General features: G+C 39.5%; 1 protein-coding gene across 4 annotated transcripts in view; it reads left to right on the top strand.

Annotated features, from left to right (window-relative positions):
- The window catches only part of SENP7 (SUMO1/sentrin specific peptidase 7), a 151,041-nt gene that overhangs the window by 57,638 nt on the left and 76,426 nt on the right, over positions 1–16,977 (top strand). For 2 of the 4 annotated variants that reach the window (XM_005657117.3, XM_013990162.2), the window contains exon 5: positions 9,958–10,155. The exons of the other annotated variants lie outside the window; for them this stretch is intronic. In XM_005657117.3, the coding sequence (XP_005657174.1) occupies positions 9,958–10,155 (198 nt within the window). The remainder of the gene's footprint in view (positions 1–9,957; positions 10,156–16,977) is intronic. 4 annotated transcript variants of the gene reach the window in all.

Consider the following 16,977-nt stretch of genomic DNA (forward strand, 5'->3'; position numbering starts at 1 on the left):
GGCAGCATGGGTCCTTCTGTTTTGGTGGACTGATTACTGTGGGTAGTCTGGTAGGTGTGGGTGGTGGTGGTGGGGTCCCAGGGCTAGTTTTGGCCCACTGGTGAGCAGAGCCATATTTTAGAGTGGGTGGTTGCAGGCCTGGGGGTCCAGGATCTGATGTTACTTGGGCTGGTGAGTGGGGCCAGTTTCTGACAGTTTCTGAGGGACCCAAGCTGTTTTGGAGCTGGTGTCCTTCTGCTGGTGGGCAGGGCTAGTGCTCAGGTGTCCTGAGGCTAGTGCTGGGTTACTGGTGGGTAGAGCCAGGTTTCTGGGTCTCTGGCTGCAGGGCCCTGAGGGTTTAAAGCTGGCATAGGCCACTGATGGACAGGACTGAAGCCCAGGATATCCCAGGGGGGTAGTGCCAGCATATCTGGGTCCTAGAGTCTCTGGCTGCAGGGCGATGGGAATCCTGGGGCTAATGACAGTGTACTAGTGTGCAGGGTGAACAGAGCCAGGTCCCAGGATATCTGTAGGCTCAGGTGGTCCTAAAGTAATGTACCTGCTGGTATATAGGGCTGTGTCTCTTCCTGGCTAGTTGCTTGACCCAAGGTGTCCCAATACTGGTGCCAGTAGGCTATTGGGTGGAGCTGGGTTCCAGTCTTATAAACTAGAGGGAAGATTCCAGAATGTCACTTGCCAGTGTCACTGGTAGTATGAATTCCCCAAAATGGCTATTGCCAGTGCTGTGATTCTGGGGTGAAGTACAGTTACCTCCTGCTTCTCTAGGAGGCTCTCCAGGAACAGCAGTTAAGTCCGACCCAGGTTCCTTTTAAATTACTGCTTGTGCCCTGGGTCCTGGAAAGTATGAGATTCTGTGTATGTGCCCTTTAAGAGTGGAGTCTCTTTCCCACAGCTCTCTGGTTCTCCCCAAAGTAAGCCCCACTAGCCAGATGTTCTGGGGGGATTGTCTTCCTGGTGCAGCACCCCGGGGCTAGGGAGCCCAATGTGGGGAGCCTGTCAACTGTAATTATCCTCTCGTTTGTGGCTCATCCATTCAGGGGTGTGGGTCTTGACTATACCACATCTCTGCCTTCCTACCTGTCTCATTTATATGTTTAGTCATAGAAGATCTTTTCCACTAGTCTTTTTTTCCTCATCAGCAGTTGCTCTGTAAATAGTTTTTTTGTTTTTTGTTAAATAGCTATAGTTTTGATATACCTGTAGGGGGATGTGAGGTCAGGATCTTCTTATTCTGCCATCTTCCTACTCTGCCATCCTGACTCCTTCTCAGTTCACCTTTGTATTATGTAATTCTGCTTTTAATTGCAGATATAAGAGCATTGAGCTTGTATTGTATCTTACATAGTTTATACATGTATTTTGTTCTTATCAGAAGAGTGGAAGTACTGAACAAAACTAACTTGGCTGCTTTGATTTCACCTTTTTTAAATTAATTTTTAGATTTTTTTATTAATGTATGGTTGATTTACAATGTTTTTCTATTTTCTGCTGTGTAGCAGAGTGACTCAATCACACACATATATACATTCTTTTTTGTATATTATTTTCTTTCTTTTTGCTTTTTATGGCTGCACTAGCAGCACATGGAGGTTCCCAGGCTAGGGGTCAAATTGGAGGTACAGCTGCCGGCCTCCACCACCACCACAGCAATGCTGGATCCTTTACCCACTGAGCAAAGCCAGAGATTGAACCTACAACCTCATGGTTCCTAGATGGATTTGTTTCTGCTGCGCCACAATGGGAACTCCTCTTTTTTTTTTATGTTATTTCTGTCATGGTCTGTCCCAGGAGATTAGATACAGTTCCCTGTCCTGTACAGCAGGACTTATTTCACTTCTTGATACATCCACATTCTACCAACACTTTCTACCTTCGGCTTATTGATGTGTAAGGAATGACTGAAAGAAAAAGGAACTCAGAGTTGCCCTATCATTCCCTTTGCTGTTGTGTTATCAATTTCTGGTTGGCTAATACAGTAAAGTAGTAAGTAAGGAATGATTAAAAAAATAGAGTATTTTGTTCATTCGTGTTTCTTAGAAAGACATTACCTTTTTTTTTTTTTTCTCTGTTGGAATCTTTTACTGGTTTGACTGAAAAATTTGGCCTCTCAGGACTCTCAGTGCCTCTGCTTGCCTTGTTCATACTTTAAATCTTTTTTTTTTTTTTTTTTTTGTCTTTTGTCTTTTTGTCTTTTGTTGTTGTTGTTGTTGTTGCTTATTTCTTGGGCCACTCCCGTGGCATATGGAGGTTCCCAGGCTAGGGGTTGAATCGGAGCTGTAGCCACCAGCCTACGCCAGAGACACAGCAACGCGTGATCCGAGCCGCGTCTGCAACCTACACCACAGCTCACGGCAACGCCGGATCGTTAACCCACTAAGCAAGGGCAGGGACCGAACCCGCAACCTCATGGTTCCTAGTCGGATTCGTTAACCACTGAGCCACGACGGGAACTCCCATACTTTAAATCTTAATGGAACTCTTATACATGATGACTCCTCTGGAATTTTCTGCCCATGGATATCTCAGATATTATATGTGAATAGAGCAGCTGGGAATGGTGGACACATATTATGAATATCTTCTCTCCTCACATGCATGCCCCATTGTCTCATGAATTTCACATAGAAAACACGAGTTCAAAGATAAATTTTTCTTTTTATGGCTGAAACAGTGGCATATAGAAGTTCTCAGGCCAGGGACTGAATCACAGCTGCAGCTGCAGGCATACACCACAGCCATAGCAATACCGGATCCAAGCCACATCTGTGACCTCTGCCGCAGCTGGCGGCAACATGGGATCCTTAATCCACTGAGTGAGGCCAGGGATTGAATATGCATCCTTTCGAACACTATGTTGTATTCTTTTTTTTGTGTGTGCTTTTCGTCCTTTTTAGGGCCACACCCGTGGCACATGAAGGTTCCCAGGCTGGGGGTCTAATCGGAGCTGTAGCTGCTGTTCTACGCCACAGCCACAGCAACGTGGGATCTGAGCTGCATCTGCGATCTACACCACAGCTCGTGGCAATGTCAGATCCTTAACCAACTGAGCGAGGCCAGGAATCGAACCTGCAACTTCATGGTTCCTAGTCGGATTCGTTTCTGCTGCACCACGATGGGAACTCCAGACTATGTTGTATTCTTAACCTGCTGAGCCACAATGGAAACTCACAAAAGATAAAATTTTTTTAAACTAAAAATGTTTATTGTAGTAATAAAGAAGCTCCAAAGTCTATTGATTATAATTACAAGGTACACTGCATCATAATTTGACTGCTTCTCTGATAATTCACAATTTATTGTAACAATATTAATAACTAAGGACCACAGTTTCAATGACTGGTCCATTATATTGTGGAAAAATACTGAATCTTCTACTTTGAAATTGGAAGATTTGCTCAAAGATAAAATTATTAAGAATTTCAGGATAGTAATAGAGCATTAAAACAGGTGTGTGAAATTGTTCAGGGTCCTATATGCTGTAAAGGTTTCATGTCCATGAATCTGCTGCTAGATGTAAGTAAAATAAGTTGGACATGGTTGCCAAGAGTAGCCTCAGAGGAAAAAGAAGATTTATCACCAATGGATGATAAAGAAACTCAGAAGTATAGCTAAAATTAAGTATGCGTTATGGACTGAATATTTGTTTCTCCTCAGAATTTGTGTGTTGAAATCCTTATCTCCAGTGTGATGGTATTAGGAGATGGGGTCTTTGGGAGATGATTATTTCATGAGGAGGGAGCCCTCGTGAATGGGATTAGTGCCCCTAAAAAAGAGACCTTAGGAGAGCTGTCTCATTCACCCCTTATGCCATATGAAGACACAGTGAGAAGCAGGTTCTTACCACACACCAAATCTGCCAGTGCCTTGATCTCAGATTCCCCACCCTCCAGAGCTGTGAGAGGTACATGTTTGTTCTTTAGCCATCCTGTCTGTGGTATTTTAGTTATAGCAGCCCAAATAGACTAAGACAGTATGAAAGGAGAGTAGGGCAGAGGTTTGTAATTTATTGTTAACTATATGGGTTATAGATTAAAATTATTCAGTCAACTAGTTGTTTATATAGTACCTCAATGTCCAAAGCCAGTGTAGTCCTGTGTGATAAGTACCCGAGTTTCAATTTCAGAGAATCAGCTCAAGTACCTTTCTTGTTCAAAAGATGTTTGCTTTAAGGCATTTGGCCAGTGTATTAACCTAGAATAATAAATTTCTAGAGAAGCGGCAAGAAAAAAGGAAAAAGATTTGCCATTCCAAGGATGGCAAACTTGGAAAGGTATATATATATGGGGGAAACTAATGTAAGGTCTGTTTAGTAAGGCTTCTTTTGTAGATTCTGTCTCTGGGCTGATACAAAGTCTCTGGTGATGTATAGTCTAAACCTGCTTTTAGGCAAGCAGCTGGTGGACAGTTTTTTGGCATCTGCTCTCAGTTGTCTTTAGTTCAAAATAATCCTTGTGTTAAAATGACTTATTTTGGGGTAGCATATTCTGATTTCCTGTACCTATTTCTTTGAAGGGTAAGAAATACTCTAAATTATGAAAAAAGAAAACACTGCTTTCATTCCAACTCTCAGTTTCCATAATCAAAAAGCAGGATGCCAAGTTTTGAGGAATGGTTTTTTTTTTCTGATTTTTGACTTTATTTAGCCACGATAAATCATTGTCACATTTATGTATTTATTGAAAAGTAGCTTTTCTCAAAAAATTTAAACTTAACAAAATTCAAACCTTTTTAGAAAACCCAGCATATGTATTTTGTTCAATTGATTTTTTTTTTTTTTGTCTGCTGTGGTTATGCTAGGTTTTTCTTATAGTTACAGATTTTCAAATTTATAAATAGTACTACAGAAGAGATCTGGTATATTTTTTTATTTTCTAGGAATGATAATTTTTAGACTGAGCACATGGATCAGTGACTGTTTCCACTTATAAATGAAATTAAAGCATAATGGCTTATAGCTTAGAAGTGAATATTTCATAAATAGATAATTCAGTGGTTCTAAAGGGCCTAGGCAAATACTTTAGCAGAAATGGTGTACAAAATATTGGGTTAGTAGAGATCTCCGTTTAGCTGTCTTTTATTTTTACTGTGAAATATAATGCATCTGCCAAAAAATAAAGGCAAACTATTTAATAAATTATTCATTATAATTTAACATACTTTTATAAGGCAAATATACTCATGTAACCACCATTCAGATACAAAATAGAAAACTAGCCCAGAAGTCCTCCTGTGCCTTTGCAGTTACAACTCCCTTTCCTCCCTTTTAAAACTACCTTGTCTCCTAACATTCGTATTTTTGTGGGGTAGTATTGCCACCTAAGAGTGTCTTCCTAAATACTAAATTTAGATTTTATTTTGTTTGATTTGAATGTTGTTCTTTACTCTTTGTTTCTATTTGAGTATCCATAGAAATCCCAGGGCATTTAGATATAGAAATTTAAAAAAAATTTAACTTAATAATTTTGGAGAAAAAGATGGCTGACTTCTGCTTTAGGATATCATTAGTCAGTCACCTTACAATCAAGCAAATTTATAAACATGAAATAAGTATTTTTACAGAGAATTCAAATTGTCTTTTTTACTTCAAGCTACTCTGTTAGACTTATCAGTAAAATTTCCAGTGATGATTCTTACTTGGTTTGGGTGAATATAAAAGTGACATTTTCCAACACTGGATATTTTCATATTTAAAATTACCATTGAAATAACATTTTGCCAAATAATTTAACAAATTACTGATAGTCAATAGTTTTCCTATTAGGTGAAAAGTATACCTTATATATCTTTAAGATTTTAGAAGTATTTTCATTTGATCATTTAGAATTTTAATTTGTATAGTTGTAAACCTTATAAAAAGTAGTCCTGAATGTAAAAAATAAGATCATTTCACTAATTAATTGATAGTTTTTGCATAAGTAATCCTGTTATGATTCTTTAAAAAAATAATTAGTTGAGGAGTTCCCGTTGTGGCACAGCAAAACGAATCCAACTAGGAACCATGAGGTTGTGGGTTCAATCCCTGGCCTCAATCAGTGAGTTAAGGATCTGGCATTGCCATGAGCTGTGGTGTAGGCCGCAGACGTGGCTTGGATCTGCTGTGGCTGTGACTGTGGCCACCATCTGTAGCTCTGATTTGACCTCTAGCCTCGGAACCTCCAGCCCTAAAAAGCAAAAACAAGTTAACATTTCTCTATATAATTAGTGCTTGGTTCATATAGAAAACATAAATAAAGACAAGTAGAAAGCATAAAGAAAAAACAACAGATAGCCAGCCACCCTTAAAATTTGAAGTAGAAGATTTTGAGAGACTAATTAAATAACATTCTATTCAGTGGCTTTATCATGGTTTACTTAACCATTCTGTTATTGCTGCGAATTTAAAGTTACTTTTAGTTTGTTGCTTTTATAAATTATACTGCAGTGAATACCTTCATGCATAACTTTTTGCTCATGTGTTTCATACTTTTCATGATGTAGGATTCCAGGCATGGAATTATTTTTGTCAAACGTATAACAGACACTCATATATCCTTCATCTAGATTAACCAGTCATTAACGTTTTTCCACAATTGCCTTCTGTCAGTCTTTTTTTGTACATGTATATGAGTGCATATCACATATACACATTCATATACACATTTTTTTCAGAACCCTTTGAAAGTAAGTTCATGCCACTTCACCTCTAAATACTTGAGCCTGCACTTTTAAGAATGAGGAAATTCTTACATAATAACCACAATACATTGTGAAGAAAATTTATAACTTCATAATATCATCTAATATAAGGGGTTCCCCTCCTCTTATGAGCCAGCATAGTGGAGCAGTTAAGAGTGCTGGCAGTAGAGTTGAGAGTGTGTGATTCCTGTAGCCCACTTTCACTATTCATTCATTTTACTGTGGGCTTAGTTTTTGATCATCCTGTCTTGGTCTTTTCAATTGCAGAAGAAAAATAATTACCTTTGTATCTCATAAAGTAGTTGTGAGGATTAAATGAAGTAAATCATTGTAAAATCCTTAGGATAGTGCCTGGTATATGGTGCATGTTCAATAAGTATTAATGCTTTTTATGGCATTTCTTAGGAAACTTACAATGTTAATGATTCTGTTTCCTCTTATCTTCAGCCTCTCCTACTCCGTTGACCTTTTCTCATAAGCACTTAAATTTATACAAGTATTTTCCACCTTAAGCTAACTCATCAATCCAATAACTAAAAAAAACTTTCCTGCATCTCATATTTATCTTTATACATCATTTGGCCAGTATCCCCCTTCTATAGCTGTATGTCAACTATAGCTGTGTCCCTTTTCTTCTTTCCCATTTCTGCCCTCACCATCCACTAAACTACCCCTAAATCACCATTACCTCTCTAAATTCATTATCTTTTTTCCTTAGTGCTTTCTTAATTCTTCATAAAACATCAAAGTGATCTTTTAAAAATGCAGCTCTGATCTCATCATTCTCTTGTTAAAACTAGGCAATTGCTATTGTTGACATAAAGTCTCAAATCTGTAATATAGTCCACAGGGTCCTGCCTAACTGCCCATCCTTAACTTAGACAAATTTCCTCCTCATTATAAGCACTTGAGCCAGGTAAGTCCTTCAGTTTTCTTGAACAGGCTTTCCTCATAACTGAGCATTTGCATTTTGTCTCCCTTTTTGAATCATTTTCCATTTTGTCCTTTTTTCCTTGAGATATTGTCTATCCTTTGAGGTTTCAGCTTATAGGTCATATTCTCAGTAAAACCTTCCCTGTCCTGGTTCAGAAGAAATGCAGCACCTGTAATTTTCCTTCATATTGCTCATCACAGTTGTAATTAAATAACTAATTCGGTGATTCTTCTCTGGAATGTGGGCTCCCTGAAGGCAGGAACTGTAACTGTTTTGTTTGTTGCTGAATCTCCAGATTCTCCTAGTACAGTTGTTTTGCTAGAAGGTATTTGGTAAGTATTTGTTGAATGAAGAATGAATTATTGTTATTCATTCATAGAAATGTTACTCATTTCTTTATTCCTTAGTGAAAAATTTAAAACCTGTAAACTTTTTTTTTTTTTTCAAACTAAAAAATGTTTGGAGTTTTAGTGTATTCTGTAGAGGTTTCTTTGAAGACTTGTATCCCACTTCTTCCAGATGCTCTGAAGATATAGCCCCAGGTGGCAGTTGCAAACAGATAATTTCTTTGAGATCTGTTTTATCTTAAAAATACATGAACACTTTGCTTTCTGTTTCTTAATGTTCTTAAGAAACTTGAGAATACTTTAAACAAACAGTGCCTAAAACTCTACTAGGGAGTAGAGTAGACAGTCTTTTGATTAAACGTTTCCAATTCTTTCAGCCATTTCTCATCTGACATTATCTCACGTCCACCTGGTAGCCTGTTCAATGCACACTACTGCAAAAACTGTGTTTTGTGGTTCTAGAACTGAACACGGTTCTTCAAGTTTTATCAGTGCAAATGTGTTACTGAATGAGTAATTGGCAAAATGTAATGATATAAAAGCTGGAAGTGCTTCAGTATATCAGTTTCACTTTTTTTTTTCTTTTGTCTTTTGTCATTTTAGGGCCGTACCCAAGGCATATATGGAGGTTCCCAGGCTAGGGTTCTAATCGGAGCTTTAGCTGCTGGCCTACGCCAGAGCCACAGCAATGTGGATCCGAGCCATGTCTGCCACCTACACCAACAGCTCATAGCAGTGCTGGATCCTTAACTCACTGAGCGAGGCCAGGTATCAAACCTACAACCTCATGGTTCTTAGATTCGTTTCCGCTGCACCATGACAGGAACTCCCAGTTTTACTTTCAAAATTGATGTAGGTACAGTAACTGTTTGAAATTGATAATTCTGCACTTCATTAAAGAGATTGACATAACATTATTATTATTGTTATTTTGTTTTTTGTTTTTTTGTTTTTTTGTCTTTTTGCCTTTTCTAGGGCTGCTCCCGCGGCATATGGAGGTTCCCAGGCTAGGGATCCAATTGGAGCTGCAGCTGCCGGCCTACGCCAGAGCCACAGCAACGTGGGATCCGAGCCGCATCTGCAACCTACATCTCAGCTCACAGCAATGCCAGGTCCCCAACCCACTGAGCAAGGCCAGGGATCGAACCTGCAACCTCATGGTTCCTAGTCAGATTCGTTAACCACTGTGTCACAACGGGAACTCTGGCATAAAATTAATTTTAAAAACAAGTGTTTTGTTTTTTGTTTTTTTTTGGCCCAGCCTGCAACGTATGGCAGGTCTAGGTTTAAAATTGTAGATAATATACTGTTGCACCCTTCATTTCAATTGTTTTCTAAATCAGCAAATGCTAAAACAAAACCACATTTTTAGTGTGAAAAGTGATTGCCTCTGAGGGGCAGTGTGCAGGTGTGTATTGCTGTTCCTCTAGTAGTGTGAATAGGAGCTCCTGTTGTGGCTCAATGGTAACAAACCCAACTAGTATCCATGAGGATTCGGGTTTGATCCCTGACTCAATCAGTGGGTTAAAGGATCTGGCATTGCCATGAGCTGTGGTGTAGGTTGCAGATGCGTCTTGGATCCTGCGTTGGTGTGGCTATGATTTAGGCTGGTGGCTATAGCTCCAATTTGAACCCTAGCCTGGGAACTTCCATATGCTGCAGATGTGGCCCTAAAAAGATGAAAAAAAAAAAAAATGAGTAGGCACAGATGGGTTACCAGAAATCCAACAGCTGTATGTGTGTGTGACCATGGTTGTGGTATACCAGACAGAATTTTTAAAGAAAAAAAAAAATCTCAATTTAAGTGAAATAGGCCTTACTTTTTAATGTATATTTAAGAGTGGTTAGGCAGAGGTTTTATTTATGATATTTACTATGCTGGTTAATTGCTTGAACAACTGAAATTTCGAATTCCTGGAGGTTTTCATTTGTTAAATTTGTGATAAAATTTATGTATTATACAATGTTTAGTACTGTATGTATTATTTATGTGTGTAACAGGCAACTCAAAGTTATGTTGACGAATGTGCTATGGACGGATTTAGGACGAAAATTCAGAAAGACCCTACCTAGAAACGATGCTAATTTATGTGATGCCAACAAGGTGCAATCAGAATCATTGCCTTCGACATCTGTTGACAGCGTAGAGACATGTCAAAAATTAGAACCTCTTCACCAAAGCCTTAATTTATCTGAAAGGTATGTTGTTCAGTATTGATTTTGTTCAACTTACCACATTTGAAATAAGTCCAACAGTCTTAAAAATAAGATTGTTGGAAATGATCTTTAAGAAAATCTGCATGTTCAGATGTGACCCACTCAAAACTCAAATCTTAAAGCTGACAGTCTTTTTTTTTTGGCCATGGCTTGCAGCGGCTTGATGTAGGATCTCAGTTCCCAGAGCAGGGATTGAATCCAGACTGCAACGATGAAAGCACTATGTCCTAACCACTAGGTCACCAGGGAACTCAAAGCTGATAATCTTAATTTGCAAAACTATTGGTAATTCTGCACTTCATTAAAGAGATTGACATAAAATTATTTGTAAAAACAAGTGTTTTTTTGTTTGTTTGTTTGTTTGTTTGTTTGTTTTGGCCCACCCTGCAACGTACCGCAGGTCTAGGGCCGGGAATTGAACCTGTGCCACAGCAGCAACCCAAGCTGTGTTGTACAAGTATTCTTAGTACATTTAACTTAACTTTATAATTTAGTTCACACATATGTATTTTTAAGATTCATTTATGATATCAAATGAAGAACTATATATAGATGGATAGGTAGGGACCTAGATTAATAGAGGGTTTTTTTTGTTTTGTTTTGTTTTGTTTTTTTGTCTTTTTGCCATTTCTTGGGCCGCTCCCACGGCATATGAAGGTTCCCAGGCTAGGGGTCGAATCGGAGCTGTAGCTGCCGGCCTACGCCAGAGACACAGCTACTCGGGATCTGAGCCGTGTCTGCAACCTATACCACAGCTCACGGATCCTTAACCCACTAAGCAAGGCCAAGGATCGAACCCGCAACCTTCTGGTTCCTAGTCGGATTCGTTAACCACTGAGCCATGACGGGAACTCCTTAATAAAGGTATGTTAAAGATGCAGAAAATAAAAAAGGTCTGTATATCTATCTATACATAGATCTTTTAAATTTTCTGCATCTTTTTATTTTGTCTTTTTAAGGCAGCACCTGCCACATATGGAAGTTCCCAGGCTGGGGGTTGAATTGGAACTGCAGTTGCTGGTTTATGCTAAGCCACAGCAATGATGCAGCTTGCGGCAACATCACATCCTTAACCCACTGAGTAAAGCCAAGGATTGAATCACATACTCATGGATACTAGTCGGGTTCGTTTCTGCTGAGCCACAACGGGAACTCCTTTATTTTATTTTATTTATTTATTTTTTTTAATGGTCGCATGCTCAGCACATGGACATTCCTGGGCCATGAATTGAATCCAATATGTGGCTTAGGCAGTGCTGGGTTCTTTAATTCACCATGCCAGGCTGGGTATCAAACCTGTGCCTCCATAACGACCTGAGCCACTGCAGTCAGATTCCTAACCCACTGTACCACAGTGGGAACTCCAATTTTCTACATCTTTAACATACCTTTTAAATATTATTTAGTCCAGGTCCATAAGACTTTTGACTTTGTGAGCTTTCTTTTACATGCATTTTTTTTAAAAAAAAGGAGATATTAAAGTATTACTCCCAGATACTGTTTTTTTCCTTTTTAGGGCTGCACCTGCAGCATATGGAAGTTCCCAGGTTAGGGATCCAAGTGGAACTGCAGCTGCTGGCCTACACCACAGACATGGTAATGCACCACGTACTCCACAGCTCACAGCAGTGGCAGATCCTTAACACACTGAGCGAGCCCAAGAATTGAACCCACATTCTCCTGGATGCTAGTTGTGTCCATAACCCATTGAGCCACAATGGGAACTCCACTCCCAGATTTTTAATAATACACATTTTGATTTTGAGAACTGACAAGAATAGTTTTGTATTATTTAAAAGGATCATGTATGAAATTTGGGGCTGAAAATTAGGAATTAGCTCTGGGAATTTATGATATGTAACATAATATTTTAAATGTATTTCCATTTATAGTTTTAAAAAATGAGTATTTTTTTAGGGTAGGTTGTTTGCTTTCAATTAGAATAAGCTGTCATTAGCTCGCTAGTACTTTGGTTATGTGGTTGGTAATCTGATGACAGTTTATGTGTTTTAAGGGGTTCCTGTTGCGGCACAGCAGAAACAAATCTGACTGGTATCCATGAGAACCTGGGTTCCTTAGCTTTGCTCAGTGAGTTGGGGATCTGGCATTGCCACGAGCTGTGGTATAGGTCACAGATGTGGCTTGGATCTCGTGTTGCTGTGGCTCTGGCGTAGGCCAGTGGCTACAGCTCTGATTTTACCCTAGCCTGGGAACTTGCGTATGCGATGGGTACAGCCCTGAAAAGGAAAAAAAGTTTTAAGTCAAGATCTAGATAAAAACTGCTAACTTTCAACAGATTTATTTATTTATTTATTTTTTGTCTTTTTGCCTTTTCTAGTGCCACTCCTGTGCGGCATATGGAGGTTCCCAGGCTAGGGGTCTAATTGGAGCCGTAGCCACTGGCCTACTCCAGAGCCACAGCAATGCGGGATCCAAGCCACATCTGCAACCTACACCACAGGTCATGGCAACACTGGATCCTTAAACCACTGAGCAAGGCCATGGATCGAACCCTCAACCTCATGGTTCCTAGGCGGATTCGTTAACCACTGAGCCACGACGGGAACTCCCAATACAGTTATTTAAAAAATAAAAGTAGAATTATGTCACAGCATCTGAGCAAAACAGTATGCATTAATCTTAAAAAGGACACTTATTTTTAAAAAGGCAGCAACAAGAAGCTATGTGACAACAATTTCTATACTAGATCATATCTGATGTAAATTTAACTTTCTTAGGGTCAGACAACTTAGCTTTAGTAATTTATAAAGAAGTTTACTCTCATCTTGGATTCTAGTGTTTTTCTTAGTGCAAGTGAACTATTCTCTTACTGTGCTGATAGATCTAAATAAAGGGTCTACTTAAAGAAATGACTCTTCTAATCTCTTTGACTCTTTTGAAAAGAAGTTTCAGCTCTCTTCCAAGTGACATCAGTCCTCTCATCCCCCGTCTGTCCTTTTCCAGTTAGATGGGGATGATTAGAACAGTGTGATGTTTCATTCTTTGAGAACAGTTTTTCTCACCAGAAGTTGCTAGCAGCTAGATTGTGTTCATGAAATTTAAATATAGTGTGAGGTAAAGAGTCCCAGTAAGACTCCAATTTGGTCTTTACTGTGTGTGTGTTTGTGTTCACTTAGTGGGATGAACTACCAATTAGTCCAGACTTTTTTCCATATCTCCAGGTGTCCTAAATTTAACTTAGTCCCATGTGAACACATCACCTTTTTCTCAGTCTTATTCCTATTTCTATATTTCTTCTCTCTATCGTGTTGTATATGCCTCCTGTATACACTTAATTCTTCACATTAGATCTTGGGAATTGCCCAGGCTCCTCCGTTTCCTAACCCTTCATATCCAGTCATTTATCATGTCCAGTTATATTTACCTCAAATCTATCTTGAAATAGTCTTCATCTTTATTGCCACTACTTCAGTTCAAGCCCTAATAACTTTATGCCTTTATTTCTTGTCTTTTGTCTTTTTAGGGCTACACCCGTGGCATATGGAGGTTCCTAGGCTAGGGGTCAAATCTGAGCTACGGCTGCCAGCCTATGACATAGCCACAGCAACCCAGGACCTGAGCCGTGTCTGCGACCTACACCACAGCTCAGGACAACGCTGGATCCAGGAGTCGAACCTGCAACATCATAGTTCCTAGTTGGATTTGTTTCCACTGCGCCATGACTGGAACTCCCAAATCATTCATTTTAAAAAGCAGATGTTACTTGTCATTCTTTAGTTTGACATCTTTCTGTGTCTCCACCTGACCTTCAGCATAAAGTTCAAACTCCTTAGGTTGGCATTCAGGCTCCTTGGTGATCTCACCTTTGCCTATCTTTAGCCTTATGCCTGCCTGCTCTTCTACATTCATGCTGTGCTTAGGTAACTACTGGTAGTTCACTGAAGGTATAAATTTTTTTTTTTTTTTTAAGGGCTGCACCCTAGGCCCAAAGAAGTTCCCAGACTAGGGGTCAAATTGTATCTGCAGCTGCTGGCCTGTGCCACAGCTACTGCAACAGCAACATGGGATCCAAGCTGCATCTGCGAACTACATCACAGCTCACAGCAATGCCAGATCCCTAACGCACTGAGTGAGGCCAGGGATCGAACCCAAATCCTCCTGGATACTAGTCAGATTCATTTCTGCTCTGCCGCAATGGAAACTGTGTATAATCCTGTTTTATACCTCTGAGCTCATGCTGTTTGTTCTCTTGAGAACAGTTCTCCTTTTCCCTTTTACTGATTTATATTGGTCTTTAACATTGAGCTCATTTGCCATCTTCTTGGGAAGTCTTCTTTGATTCTACCCCCACATCTCCATATCTGCATTTGATCCCTTTCTTTTTCTTTCCAAGCAGCCTGATCATGGTGTTCATCACACTATATTGTGATTTTTAGTTTCTCTACCTCCCTGACAACAAGCTTCATGAGGGTAGAGACTACATTTTACTATTTTCCCTCAATTATTAGTACCTAGCACAGCACTGGGTTCATACTAAATGCTCAATAAATGTTAAATACAAGAAAAAGATTGCTTCTCAGCAGAGTCTCTTTGGTTGAAATATTTTCCTCCATCAGAATCAATTAACTGCTTTGTAATTTTGGTGACAACTAGGAAAAGAGGTGTTACAAGTTTCAAATAAGAAAATTGAGGAGTTCCTGCTATGGTGCATTGGATTAAGAATCTGACTGCAGTGGCTTGAATAGCTGCGGAGGCACAGGTTCAATGCCTGTCCTGACACAGTGGGCTAAAGGATCCGTTGTTGCTGCACCTGTGGATCAGATCAATCCTTGGTCCCATAACTTCTGTATGCCATGACTATGACCATAAGAAAAAAAAAAAAGGGAGTTTCCATTGTGGCTTAGCAGGTTAAGAACCTGATGTAGTATACATGGGGATACAGGTTTGATCCTTGGCCTTGCTTAGTGGGTTAAGGATCCAGCATTGCTGCCTGCTGTGGTATAGGTTACAGATGTGGCTGGGATCCTGTGTTGCTGTGATGTAGACTTCAGCTACAGCTCCAATTCAACCCCTAGCCTGGAAACTCCCATATGCCACAGATGCGGCCTTAAAAAAAAGAGAGAGAGAGGGACTTGGAGAACTGTTTACGGTGTAGCTTTGGATAGATGTTTTCTGTGTGGGACTTGCTATCTGGAATAGGAGACGTAGGCTTTCTTCAGTCTGTGCTTAACTTTGACATGACGCTATTTATCTTATTTTCATTTTTTACTTATCTAGGACTTCATTATATCAGAAAGTTGGGAGGAGAGAAAAATTTATTTTTGATTTTTGTTTTGGCCATGCCTGTGGTATGTGGAAGTTCCCAGGCCAAGAATCAAACTCAAGCCACAGCAGCCACCTGAGCCACTGCTGTGAAAATGTCAGGTCTTTAACCCACTGAGCCACATGGGAACTCGTATTCTTGGTTTTTAATTTTAACTTAAAGTTCAATTTTTGAGTAAACCAAAATTACTTATTCAATCCCAGAAATGGCAATTTCTTTTAGGAATTTTATTTGCATTCTAAGGTCTAAAGATAAAGATCTAAGTATGTTGGCTTTTATTTAAAGACAATTAAGCTTTTTAATTTCTGGATAACACTGAGAAGAAAAAGGGAAAACATGATCCAAGTCAATCTAGTTAAGTAATGAAAAGAGTCAAGAGTTTTAGAAATAATACACACTTTTTTTTTTTTTTTTTTGGTCTTTTTGCCCTTTCTTGGGCTACTCCTGTGGCATATGGAGGTTCCCAGGCTAGAGGTCTAATGGGAGCTGTAGCCACCGGCCTACGCCAGAGCCACAGCAATGCCAGATCCTAGCTGCGTCTGCAACCTACACCACAGCTCACGGCAATGCTGGATCCTTAACCCACTGAGGAAGGCCAGGGATCAAACCCGCAACCTCATGGTTCCTAGTCGGATTCGTTAACCACTGAGCCGCAACGGGAACTCCACACATTTTTTTTTTTTAAACAAGTAAACCTAGTGTGAATTTGATCTCTGTATGCGGTTCACATCTATTTTCCTGGGAGAAAATTTCCACGTATTTATAAACTTTGGTCACTAGGCAAGAAACAGCCCAGTGGGAGACGCATACAAAATTTTGAGAAGGTAAACCATCTTTCTCCTGCATTCATCAGTTGGCACCAGATTTCGTGTGCAGCGCACCTATTCCATTTAAAAAGTTAGGTCCTGGTTCTTGGAATTCCCCTAAATAGTGTGATTTTATTTATTCATCTTTCTCTTAAATTTACATATGTTTGAAATTTTTAAAAATTACATTCCTAGGAGTTCCTGCTGTGGCACAACGGGATTGGTGGTGTCTTGGGAGCACTGGGACACAGGTTTGATCCCTAGCCTGGCACAGTGGATTAAGGATCCAGGGTTGCTGCAGCTACAGCTTAGGTTGCAACTGTGGCTCAGATCTGATCCCTGGCCCAAGAACTATACATGCTGCAGGGTGACCAAAAAAGAAAAAAAATTTACATATCCCAGATATCATGATGGTAAGACCTTTGGACACCGCAATATTCCTACCTTCATTGATATTACCTTCAGTAATATTATAGTTGAGTGATAAGCAGAAGAAGAAAGTTTAGAAAATCTGTGAATTTCTTTAAGAAAGTTATTCCAGGGAGTCCCCTGGTAGGCCTAGCATTCAAAGACCAGCATTGTCACTGCTGTGGCTTGGGTTACTGTTGTGGCTTAGGTTTGTTCCCTGACCTTGGAATTTCTATATGCTGAGGGCACAGCCAAAAAAAATAAAGAACATTATTCAGAAATTAAAAAAATTTTTCTGCATAGCTT

The sequence above is a fragment of the Sus scrofa genome, chromosome 13 (assembly GCF_000003025.6).
Source record: "Sus scrofa isolate TJ Tabasco breed Duroc chromosome 13, Sscrofa11.1, whole genome shotgun sequence".
Classification (NCBI taxonomy): domain Eukaryota; kingdom Metazoa; phylum Chordata; class Mammalia; order Artiodactyla; family Suidae; genus Sus; species Sus scrofa.